At 33.0% G+C, this 13,229-nt stretch overlaps 2 protein-coding genes across 3 annotated transcripts in view; both read right to left on the reverse strand.

Moving 5' to 3' along the window:
* Window positions 1-9,458: 9,458 nt before the first annotated feature.
* On the reverse strand, window positions 9,459-12,547 carry LOC111374559 (UDP-glucose 6-dehydrogenase 1). Of its 2 annotated transcripts, XM_022997241.1 has the most exons (3): window positions 12,434-12,547; window positions 11,304-11,380; window positions 9,459-11,133 (listed from the first exon to the last, which is right to left on the reverse strand). In XM_022997241.1, exon 3 carries the CDS (start codon window positions 11,111-11,113, stop codon window positions 9,671-9,673), a length of 1,443 nt encoding a protein of 480 aa, XP_022853009.1. In that variant the 5' UTR covers window positions 11,114-11,133; window positions 11,304-11,380; window positions 12,434-12,547; the 3' UTR covers window positions 9,459-9,670. The 2 variants fall into 2 exon arrangements, with proteins under 2 accessions (XP_022853009.1, XP_022853008.1); XM_022997240.1 differs by lacking the exon at window positions 11,304-11,380.
* The window catches only part of LOC111374558 (UDP-glucose 6-dehydrogenase 2-like), a 25,734-nt gene continuing 21,967 nt past the window's right edge, over window positions 9,463-13,229 (reverse strand). The window contains exon 3 of the mRNA XM_022997238.1: window positions 9,463-9,670. The gene's annotated coding sequence lies outside the window, so the exon portion shown is untranslated. The remainder of the gene's footprint in view (window positions 9,671-13,229) is intronic.

Below are 13,229 nucleotides of genomic sequence, written 5' to 3' on the forward strand. Positions count from 1 at the left end.
CTTACCCCCCCCCCCCCCGGTCCGCCCCTGTTTCCACCCTATACACCTGAACATGTTGTCTTCATTGACGCAAACATCACCATATTATGGAAATTGGTTTCATGATTTTCTAAATTGTTGCTATTGCTCTTCGTTTTTGATCTCCATGCTTTCCAAAGTGCCATTTATCTCATTAACAAAATGCTGACACGTTCTCAACCATGATACCCCTTATCACAAATTTTTTGGCCATAATCCCTAATAAATTTCCCGTTGAGTTTTTGGTTGTTCTGTTACCCTTGGGTTCGCCCATATGACACCCATGAACTTGAACCTCACTTATGACCATGAGTGTATCTCGATTTCTTTCCTTCCTCATCATTCCTTTCATTGTTTTGATCCGCACTCAAATTGTCTCTTTGTATCTAGACACGTCTTCTTTGAGAAAATATTTCCCTACAAAACTAACTCACACCCTGATTTATGCATATCTTCCCAAACATTTTCAAAGTATCCATCAATTTTTATAGATAAGGATTTATACCAAGTAACGGCTTTCACCAAAGAGCACCTTGACTCCATCATCTTATCTCTCCTTTGCAACAAGCTAATTCCCAAAGTTCTCTCTGCCTGTCCATTCCCTGCTCAACAAGATGTTTCCACTTCATCTTCTTCCAAGGCGGCTTCTTGACGTTCTCCAATACAAGTAGTTCTTCCTATACATTGGGGATTATTGATTAAGTGAGATAAAACTCCCACTTTCGATCTCCCATCAAGTGTGACTGCCCTCTGAAACAAGTCCTTCCCCTTCCTTCAATCATCTACACTATTACAGTATTACGTATGGTCCCCCATGCCAAAAATAACATCTACATACCAAAACAACCTTCCCTCTAAGCACTACTATATCCTCCCCTTATCCCAAATAGAACCTACATCATTTACCTAAGCCAACGAGCATTCTCATTGGCGTGATTCCATGAAAGATGAATTCTTGCTCTTCAGAAAAACAAAACTTGGTCCCTTGCCCCACTCTCTCCCACTTAAAACATTGTCAGTTCAAATGGGTTTATAGGATCAAGAGGAACCCAGATGGCTCTATAGCTCGTTATAACGTCCGTCTCGTGGCAAAGGGTTTCATCAAATGACCCGGTACTGATGTTCTAGAAACTTTTAGCCTGGCTGTTGAACCAGACATCGTTCGCCTAATTCTTATCATTACTGTGGCTCGTGGTTAGGCGTTGAATCAATTCATGATTATAGGTCCCTAATGTTTGATATCTAGGAATTTAATTCCCTATAAATATGTGTGCCTGAAGTCTTTTTGTAACAATAATCGTTAACTTGATTATTAAAAGGTCAAAATCCTTAGATTGATTTAAACTAATTAATAAAGAAAGAAAAAGAACAAAGAATAAAGAACAAAATAAAAGAATAAAGAAAAAAAACGAGAAAAAAATATTAAAGAACAAAGAAAAGAAGAAATAAAAATTGAAAACGCTCATTCCCCAACCCTAAACCCTAGATGCCACTAGGGCTGAAAATGGGTCGGATATGGACCGAATCTCCCAATCCAATCCGATAAGAATAATTCATGAATCCGATTTGATTCGACGGATATTTGACTGTTAAATTCATATCCGATTTGCTATGTTATCGGATATTCGATCCAATAATCTGAATCAAAATATTTTGTAAATATTCCTTTTTATTGCAATATAAGAAATTAGGAAGATAAAATCATGGAATTTCCTTATTTTGATCCATACGACGCAATTAGAGTGAGAGAATTCAAACTGTTTTAAGTAATTTTGAAAAGAGAGGATTTTCAATCTCAATAAAAAATTTATTATAATATATATTAATGTAATATTAAAATTTGATAAGTTTTGACATTTTTTTTATTAAAAGTCATAAAGTATAATACAAGTTTCAAAAATAAAAAATAATAAAAATAATTTGTGTGTAACAAACTATGCGGTAATATATAAAATATATTATATTATTATAACAAATCGGATCAAGTTGTTATCGGATCAGATGGACCTATATTCCTATCCATTCCATTTAGTTAACGAATTATCATATTCGAATCTTGATCGGATTATCAAATTGAGATCCTAAATTCATCTTTTATTAATTCGTTTGGATCAAAATCCAATCTATTGACAATCCTACACGCCACACTTTCCATCGCTTTCCTTGTAATCAAGGGGAAATTGCCGCCGAAGAAATCCAATGTAGACTTGCAAGAATCCCTTTAAAATTCCAGTCCTCCACAAATCCCCTTTTTTTCTTCATTCAATTTATCCCACAAAACCTTCTTGTTTCGGTCCTGCAACTACCAAAACAATCATCCACCCCTACAGCATGGCAACGCCTCCCACCAGCATTTTATCTGTCTCAACCACTATGGGAAATTGGTTATATAAAGTTGGTTTGATTCTTTTGACCAATTATTTGAGTAGGTCCCAAAAGCCAGGCGTAAATTTTTTGGGTCAAGTGGGTTCTACTCCGTAAGTAGATTAACACAATATATTTATTTTCTCAAAATCAATTTCAAGTGTGAGAAATTAAGGCCAAAAGATGTCATATGAAATTGAAATAAAATTGGTGGAAATGTGGAAAAATGTTAAAACATAAAAAATCTAGAAGATAAAAAGTCAATTTATATAGCTCGAGTTTAACATTTGGATTTTGGATCCCAATGGGTATCAATAGTTTTTAAAGGGAAGGGAACTGCATGCTAGTAAGTCAACAAGAGCATGCCATTAGGACTGAACAACGAAACCGTCAAACCGAATCAAAATCGCTTTTTTGAAACCATTGATTTAGATCCACGTAGATCCGTCAACATTTTAAATGTGAATCAAAACAAACCGCTTTGAAACGGTTTGGTTTAGGTTTCAATCTTTGTAAACCGTTTACAAAAAAAAAAAAAAAAAAAAAAAATTATAAAAAAATAATTTAAATTTTATCCAACTCAATTAAAACTAAACACATTTGAAATATATATATCCATATTAAACATAACACAATTAAACTCAATACCAAAATAATTATCCATCTCATTAGTTAATTAAAACATACATAAATATCCATCAGTTATCACAATTGTGAATGTGAAACCCTCAAATTGGGTAAAGTGATGAACAACTATTACTGAACCATATTCCATCAACTGCCCATTATAATTGAATAGACAAATAAATTTAGATTTTAATTCAAGCTCACACATTTCTTTTCCTTTTTCTAATATTTTTCTCAAATTTTAAAAATTTTCAAATCAGTTTATACAAATTTTATTATTTTTTGGTAATTATTTTCTATGCTTATTGGTAATTGTGTTGTTTAGTTCTAATTTTTGTTGAGGACCTTTAAGTTTTTAACTGACATATTTATGGCCAAGTCACTCAATTATTTAATTATATTTTAATTTAGTTTTTAGATTTTACTGTTAATTGTTACAATGATTTGGTGGATTATTAAATGGATGTTTGAAGATTTGACCAATAAGCCTTTCGACATATTACTTTAGTGAAATTAAATGCAAATAAGTACAAGATATGTCCCCAAATTGTCAAAAATGTAATAGCTATTCAAATATTCACAATTGTTTGAGTCTGCATTCCATATTGGTAAACGAATTCTTGATTCCTTGACAAGTTCATTGAGTGAAAATAAGGTTGAGGAGATTTTCCCTAAAAATTGGTTGTACAGTAACAAAAAAACAGATAGTAATTTGTCAATATTTGAATGTGGTAGAAAAATTTAACGATTCACAAAAAATTATAGAAGGTATTATCGTATTTGATTTTTTATTCATTCTATTGTATTAATTATTTTATGTCATTTCATTATAATCAACGAATTCATGTACTATATTCTTATCTTAATGGAGAGAATGAATCATGTGTTACAATTACACATGTTACGCCAAAGAGTATCAACTAAGAGGTTAAACTGTTTCTGTCATGCTGTTGCATTATAATTATTAGAATTATAGAACTTTGTTTTGTTATATTTTTAATGATACTATATATGTTTTAACGTGAAATTTTAGACTAATTTTTATTATTTAACTTGTTCGATATATGATATTTTTACTTGCTAAATCGTGGTTTTAATTTGTACTAAATCGAAAGAAGTGGTTTGGATTTGTTTGGTTTAGAAATTGAAATGGTTTGGTTTGGTTTGGTTTGGAAAAATTTCAATTCACTTTAAGTGGTTTGACTTGAAAATTTGTCACAAACCATTCAAATCGAATCGTATTCACCCCTACGCGCCACCATTAGGCATGGGTCACAGACGTGTGCATGTGCTTGTGCTTGTAGTAGGCCCAAGTTAGAATATATTTTTTCGTAAAATAATATTCTCATTATATTATTTTTATCATTAAATAAATATTTATTTCTCGAAATTTCTTTGCATAGCATGTGTCGATTATTAGAAGGTGACGATTTGCTTATTCAAACTTAGAGTCCGAACATTTACCATCTAATTAATGATTTTATCTTGTGCAATATATTCAATTAATCCATCACAGTGCACTGTAATGGACAAACTACTAATACTTATATAACTAATCATCATGTGTTTACTTTTGGAGAATATAGAGACATAACTAATTATAGAATCCCAAAAGAGATTATAGTACTTGAAATGTTGAAAGTAAAGATATCACAATAAGTTATGTTATTATGAAAAATAAATAAAATTGAAAGAAAAAGTGTCAACAACAATTTTATATATCGACTGGAGAAGTAATTGGCCAAATAAAATGAGGTAAACTTAACAAAATTGAATGTCTTGTAAAAAAAAATTGAAGTTTTTGGATGTTCAATTCGAACGCCTATAAGTGAATATTTATGAAAAAAGAAATAAAATAAAATGAAGTCGTAACATATAAAGCACGACCCGCAATATAATGAAATTCGCAAAGACTGTGATGGAATCAATCACAAATCAGACAATGTATATAATTTTATATGCATTTAATAGTAAAATTATGGCCAACTCATTTGGCATGATTATTAATACTATCTCTCAAGAATTTTATGTTTGAAGCGCATATAATTTAAGTGATTATAACGAGGAAGAATATTGATGCATCGTACTCTTTTTTCTTGACTAATGCTTTGATCGATTGGATTTTTCGACAAGAATTTTAATAAGGCAACTTTTGTAGCTACTTAAAAGAATAACGTATTCTTTTTTTTTTTTTTATTCCAACAAAATTTTACGAGACATATTCTTTATGTAATGAATGTCCATGAACTAATTGACATTTATCTTCAAGATAATAGTCTTATATGTTATAAATTATGAAATGACACCATAATAGAATTGTTAGAAATCTACTTATCATGAGCAGCGGAAAATGAAAATAATTTTTCAATTCCCACCATAGATCTCTCTATGTCTAGATAAAAATTGTGATAAAGATTATACATTTTATGAGATCTGCAAACTCCTTTACTATTCTTTCGTTCCAACGATCTTGATTCGTCACCCACAGCTGTCCAATTGTCCGGCCTCCAACAATGATCCATATAGAGCACAAGATTGCAGAATTATGATTTTTTTTTTCTTGTGCTAGCAAGAATAATGAATCTCTACAAAATTGTAAACCCTAATTACTTATTTATATAAGTCCAAATGGTTTGGCCTGACCCGATCCAATATTTAATTAACCCATTAATCCAATTAATTAAGTCGGCCCTATAAATAAGCAACACAATTAATTAATTTATCAAATGTTTGTTAAATTAATTAATCGATAAATCACAATCTTTCAGTTCTCCTTTTGTGTGCGACCCATCATGTTCTCGATCATGATATCTAACGACGTGAAATATTATTTTAATCTAATCTAAATTGATAAATTAAAACACCCTTTTAATTTATCATCAATTCACACTCACCGTCCCAGATTGACATCTAGCAATGTGTCAGGGCAATACATGTGACTGGAAATGTCACATGGTATGACAAAACCAAATTCGTTCGTTTACTGTGAAATTATATTCCCTTTGTCAATATGACCCGATCAATTACGAGATATAAAAGTGTGTTAATCTCGATTATCGATCATATTTTTCACTCCATTATTAAGTCAATATAAAATGCGTACACCTTGGCCAAGCATTTCGTTGTCGACTTAATTGAATGAAATGCAGATCATGATCTCTTACTATCTAAAAGTGATGAATCCTCTATTGGTCATTCAAAACCTTCATACGATTCTTAATATACCCAAAAGATGTCGTATTAGCGGCCCTTGACAGAGCAACATCCAACACCGTCAAAACATGACTGTCCTCGTATAAGATACTATGACGACATCAAGTCAAAAAACCAATCCCACTACCTAGTATTAAAGATTAAACACTGACACTCAGATAGTTATCCATGTAGAATCTCTAGGCGGGTCTCCAATGTTTTGTTCTATAACAAAACATCCACGTGTTCATTCAAGTGTCACCATACTTCAACTTGTGAGATCAGCTACTTACTTCACAAGTAAGAAATATCACACGTGATAGTTTATCTGTAATGACGATATCCGTATCTCGTTATTACTTATGACCACGGACGATTTAAGACTCAATCATATGTAATTTGTATCTCACAATCACAAGTTCTTGTGATTAATAAATTACGAAAATTTGAATCTACGGACTCTATTATTTAATTTAATTGTCTATTAATTAAATAATAGATCTGTCATTAAATCACATTAATTATATATTAAATTATTTATGTCCAATATTGATTGGATTTAGAAAATAACACTTACAAGAATAACAAGATCTGTCTTTACAAAACTATCAAGTTACTATAATCACTAAAGATTGATAAAAATCTTGTATGAATATGATAATGCTTGAAAGTGATGACAAGAAATAGAAAACACACCACTAGAATTGTGATGTTGGAGATATTCGTAAAAAACATTGATGACTCGATGCAAGGATTTTATTTATCGAAATCAAAGGAGTAGTTGCACTCCTTTTGCTTTGCTCAAATTTGTCCTATTGGATTTTCTTGACCATCTTAATGATAATATTTTATTACTCTAATTTTCTTATAAATATTTCTATCATTTTTCTTCGTTTAGTATTTTTAAACTTTTGTGTTTTTGCCTAACTAAATTTTTAGGAGACAATTATTCTACAAATAGTCATCAAATGGCGAGAGTTGCAAAATCTGAAATAATTGTTAATAACTATTTAGTCTTATTAGAATATTTATATAAGTCTTACTCACTCTAGAAGAGTATCCAAATTGTAACTCTCATTAAAACCATATATATAAGGATTGACGTTATAATATATTACACACTCAAGTTTTGACTCTCTTTACTTTTCTCTCTTCGAATCATTGTTTTTTTCTATAGTTTTCTAACAATTTAATAATATTTGTAGTATAGAAAATATAATTAGTTTATCATTGAGAACAAAAAAATAAGGAAAGGAAGAGAATTATTTATTTATTTATTTTTATTATTTTGTAAATTTTACATGTAATGGGCCTGAGATAACTAAGTATAGTATGAAAATTATACCATTATAGTCTAAAAAGTTGCATCATTTTGGTGAAACGGGTTGAATATGGTCTTAGAAACAAGTGGAAATTACATATTCTAAGAGATTAAAAATTCTCTTTTTATAAATAAGATGCAATGTTTAGTATTTCACAAATCAGAAATTTTTTTAATTAATTAATACATTTAAAAATTAATTAAAAAACCAAAATTTTCATATTTGAATATTAAATACTAATTATAAAAATTCCATTCCAACCCTAATCAATTTCCTCTCTCTCTCCATCTCCTTCTCTCTCTTCCCACCCGTCTTCTCTCTCTCTCTACGGCAGCTCACTCCGGCTCCAACGATTGCTACTAGTTTGGGCAACGAGGGTTCTATTTTCATTTATGTTTATCGTGGTGGCTGCGGTGATAACGAGTTTTGGGGATTTTTTTGGTAGTGTAGTGCTATAGTCGTGTGGTGACGGTGGCGCTGCTAATCGTGATGGTGGTGAGAATTCGGTGGCCTTTGACAACATCGCTCGAAGCGGCACCCATTGAGATGCGGTATTGTGACACCGCTGCATGTGCGGCGTTGTGGTGGTCGGGAGCGTTGTGGTGGTCGGGATGTTGGTATGGTGATGGCTGTGATATTTGAGTTGTTGGTGATGTTAACTGAGTTGTAGTTCTCGATCTAGCATTGGGCTGGAGTAGCTCGGGGGAGGAGGCGAGGGTGTTGTGATGTTGGTAGTGGGTTGTGGTGTGATCATAGTGGTGGCCAGGGCGGTAGTGGTTGTCCCAAGTGTTGGTGGCGGTTGCGGTGCTCTAAGGTGACGATGGTGGTTTGTGTGTAGGATGGCATGGGTGACAATGATCTGTCTTTCATTGTTTTGGAGATTGGGTTTTGTTAATGTGGTGGTGGTTTGCATTGCAATAGTGAGAGATGGCCGGTGGTGTTGTGCTTGTTGTGGTGGTTTTGCGTGGTGACAGTGTTGTTGTCAGGTGGTGGTGGTTTTGACAGTGATTTGTGACTCACAATTGGATACGTGACCTGAAAATTGTGACTGTGACTCACAATTGGATACGTGACCTGAGATTTGTGACTGTGAATATTAAGTGTTCGTGGTGGACACAAATTATTTGGTTAACTGTGACCATTAAATTAGTTAATCTGTGACCAATGAAAAAGATAAATTGTGACCGAAAAATAATGTGTGGCCTAAAAAATTATTAATTTGTAATCGATAATTTGTGACTTGTAATATTTTTTATTTGTGAATAATAAATAAATCGTGACTTATAAATTTTTTGATTTGTAACTGATGAACAAACTGTGACCTATAAACCTTTGGAATTGTGACCGTAAAATAATATATGACATAAAATTTCTGATTTGTGACAAAAAAAAATAAGTGACGAATTAAATCGTTAATTTGTGACCAAATTATATAAATTTATGACTTAAATATATTTAATTACTAAAATAAATAAATAATTTTAATTAAATTATAAATAATTTTTAATAAAATTCTGATTTTTGAAATTCGAAACTTGTTTTCTTGTTTTTGAAATATGTCATAATTAATGTCTTACTTATGAAATTTTCCCTAAAAACGTGAGCCAAAACATGTGGTAAAACAAATGTAATTTGCTTTTCATCAGGCAACTTGACATTTCAACACAGATAATAAGATAATGAATCACAGTAAGCAAAATTTCATAAAAGGAAAAGCATCAAGACAGCAAAAGCCATAGCATCTCAAATTGAATCAAATTTACTTTCAACTTATTTTGCCTAAAAAAACTTTGTCATTAACAAAATTTATTTTGTTAAAAAGTAACTTTCAATCGCAACCACATAAAGCTCAGTTCACGACATATAAATTTAAACAAATAATGAGAACAAAAAAAGTTGCTAAAACTTATCAACTTATTTATACGCCAAACAAAAGAACGAAAGTTAATGACAGATAGCAGTATAATAAATACTAGTAAGAGGAAACATAATGTTCTAAATTCAGACCAGATAGGGACACTCGGTATCTTCTGATTACAAGCGAAAATATAGGAGAAATCAAAAACTGACGGAAAATAATAAATTGTAAAGAATCTAGCTGGCTGCACGTATCTATGCTCGTCGGTTCCAAAATTGCAGAAATGCATTTATGCAACAGCAGGCATGTCTTTGAGCCAGGCATCCAGTGGCTTGCCGATTGAGTACACGATAAAGCCAATTTCCCTCAGCTTATCCACATTGATAATGTTCCTTCCATCAAAGACAAAGGCAGGTTTCTGCATGTTGTCGTATATCTTCTGGTAATCAAGAGTCTTGAACTCGTCCCACTCGGTAAGAATGCAAACAGCATGTGCATCTTTAGTTGCCTCGTAGGCATCCCAAACAACACTAACTTGCTTCACTGTGGTGGGGCTCATGGGCTGGAGATGGAGAGGATGGTCCCAATCGAACTTGTTCATCGTAAGGTCCCTCTGGATCTGGTCCTCGGTAACCTGAGGATCGTAAATGCTCAATCGAGCTTTGTCACCCAAAAGTCCTTTGCAAACATCGATAGCAGGAGTTTCTCTGGTATCGCCTGTATCCTTCTTGAAAGCAAAACCCAAGATGGCAACTTTTTTGTTGGCGACTGTGTTGAACATGGAGGCAACAACACGGTTCACAAAACGAGACTTCTGATAATCATTTATCTTAATGACCTGTTTCCAGTATTCTGCCACCTCAGGAAGACCATTGCACTCGCAAATGTAAACCAAGTTAAGGATGTCCTTCTGGAAGCAAGAGCCACCAAAACCAACACTAGCGTTAAGGAACTTGGGACCAATTCTTGAGTCAGTACCAACAGCATAAGAAACTTGTGAAACATCTGCACCAGTAGCCTCACAAAGAGCAGACATGGCATTGACTGATGAGATTCTTTGAGCCAAGAATGCGTTAGCAGCAAGCTTTGAGAGCTCAGCGGACCACAAGTTAGTGGTAAGGATGTTTTCTTCAGGAACCCAGTGAGCATAAACATTCTTCAGTGCTTTAACTGCCTTTAAGCCTTCAGGGGTTTCCCGACCTCCAATCAGAACCCTGTCAGGCTTGAAAAGATCTTTAATTGCAGTGCCCTCAGCAAGAAATTCTGGGTTAGAGAGAATCTGAAAGTTAATTCCCTTGCTGTTGTGGGTCAAAATTTTTTCAATGGCCTCAGCTGTTTTGACAGGGACGGTGGACTTCTCAACCACGATTTTGTCAGATTTTGATACGTCGGCTATCATGCGGGCTGCACTTTCCCAATATGTCAAATCTGCAGCTTTTCCAGCTCCAAGACCCCGAGTCTTGGTGGGAGTATTGACTGAGACAAACACTATATCAGCTTCAAAGACATGTTTCTCGACATCCGTGCTGAAGAAAAGATTCTTGCCCCGACACTGTTTCACCACTTCATCAAGGCCTGGCTCATAGATAGGGAGCTGATCACTGTTCCAGGCTTTGATGCGGGGAACAGATATATCAACAACCGCCACTTCAATCTTAGGGCACTTGAGTGCTATCACTGCCATGGTGGGGCCTCCAACATATCCAGCTCCAATGCAGCAAATCTTCACCATTTTTCCTCTGTTCTAGTACTCTGGAAAATATACACTCATTTATGAGATACGCATAGATTTCTCAACTTATATTTCCAGAAAAAATATAAGATAATAGGAACACTGTGCAATGAATCACAGCGGTGGCAAATCTCAGGATGATTTCAGCAGTATTGCCATGTACAATATATAAAGTGGTTAGATCTTATACCCGTCACAACAGAATAGTTTCTCAAAACAAATGGGTGGCGATCTATACTCTTAAGCCCTAGCATGAAGTCTTAGTACCTGTATTACAAAGATATGCTTATTATTTCCTAGCGAGAAAGTTAACACGTAGTATCTTCATAATAAGATCATGGAATTTTCTCTAACAACAAACCACGTCCTATTCCTAATAAATTTCGGTCAATTATTTCAGTAATATTCTTGAAAAGTAAACCCTGATCAGAACTGGAAAGGTAATAATTTATGAAAATATAAATCAAAAGAAAATTTTAGATTTTGTTTCTAATAGAAAGAGAGTTTTTCTAATGGTTGAAAACAATTATATGCAATTTAAAGCATATATAGCATGAGATTACAGGCATTAATATTTAATTACATTCAGAATGATCAAATAGATAAACGTGACCAAAAGATTATGTTTCCTCAAGAAACCCATTACCCAGCATTTGATAGCATAGATTACCAAAATCAACATATTATTTAATCATCCTTTTCAAAATCCAACTATAAGCTTCAAATTCGATCTGGCGCATTATTGTAGACAAAGAAGCATAGAAAAATAAAAAATTTAAACCAAATGCAGCTTTTCATAATTCTTTTTGAAAGATCAAGTTTTTGAACAGAGATTTCATATCTCCAAGAATACAGCATATCGGATTTACTAATTCGAATCACCTAATTACCGTAATTTGCAATAGATCTAGATACTACTGTTCAGTTGCATGTAATAAGCTCAAATAATTACTACTCGTAAGTTTAAGTTGGATCTAAACCAACAGAAAGCCAGATCCCAGGCTAGACTCCTCTAAACACTAATAGATCTAAGAAAACTCCAAAATTGACATCACAACACAAATTCTGCAGCAATAGATAGATCAAATCAAATTCATTTAAATCATTAGGACCAAACCATTTGCCGACACAATTATTCAGATCAGTGAACAATCATAGCAATTAAGCAATCAACCATAGACATCCATTCCTATTTCATCACGCCGACACGTTAAATCAACATCATTTCTTCACACGCACATAAAATGCTCAAAAAAATTCGCATCTACCGACACATATTACAGAGTGTATGTATTACGAAAACGAAAACGAAAATTTCACCTCTTTTAGATCGCACGTTTGGAATTCTGAAATCAATGTACAGAGTCGAAGAGAGGGAGTGGTGCGAAATTCTGTAAGAGCGCCAGCGCGGACACCTTCTTTAATAGTCGTTGAGGAACTCTCATCTGAAAGGACAATAGTATCCCTATTTATATAGGTTAGGCAGCGATAAATTTTGGAAATTCAATAAAATTACAAAATTACCCTTTGAGTGATAAAATTAAAAATAGAAAGAGAAAAAAAAAAAAGAAAAGAAAAGAAAGAAAGAAGCATATTAGAAATTGTACAGGGCAATTTCCTACAAAATCCTTACCAACCCCTCATTGTAAGGGTCGATCCCACATGGAAAAAAGAATAAAATATCGAGGCCTGCACTGTGAGTATCTGGCAGGAGTCTGTTATACAGACGTGTAAGTGTAGTAGGGCTCAATCATATATGGGAAGTGTAGACATAATTTTTCCTTGCCTAACATAAAATGATTTTTTTAAATGAATTTTAAAATAATAATTTTTTGGAGACTAGGTTAAAAAGTTAAAAAAAAAAAGAAAAAAAAAGTTTTGAATTTACGTAAATAAATATTTCATTGTGAATATGAGATTGAAAATGAAATTGAAAAAAAAAAAATTTTGATTTAATAAATGTCAAATGAGGGCTTAATATTTTCTACACGCTATGATTTGATGGTGTTTTAGTTGGGGGTGTAGGGGTAAAATAGAGATTTTAGGAAGATATTTTCTGGCCAAAAAAAGGTAATATCCACATGTATGGTATTTAAATCTTTTTATTTAATAATTT

This window comes from Olea europaea, unplaced genomic scaffold (assembly GCF_002742605.1).
Source record: "Olea europaea var. sylvestris unplaced genomic scaffold, O_europaea_v1 scaffold126, whole genome shotgun sequence".
In the NCBI taxonomy this organism is placed as follows: Eukaryota; Viridiplantae; Streptophyta; class Magnoliopsida; order Lamiales; family Oleaceae; genus Olea; species Olea europaea.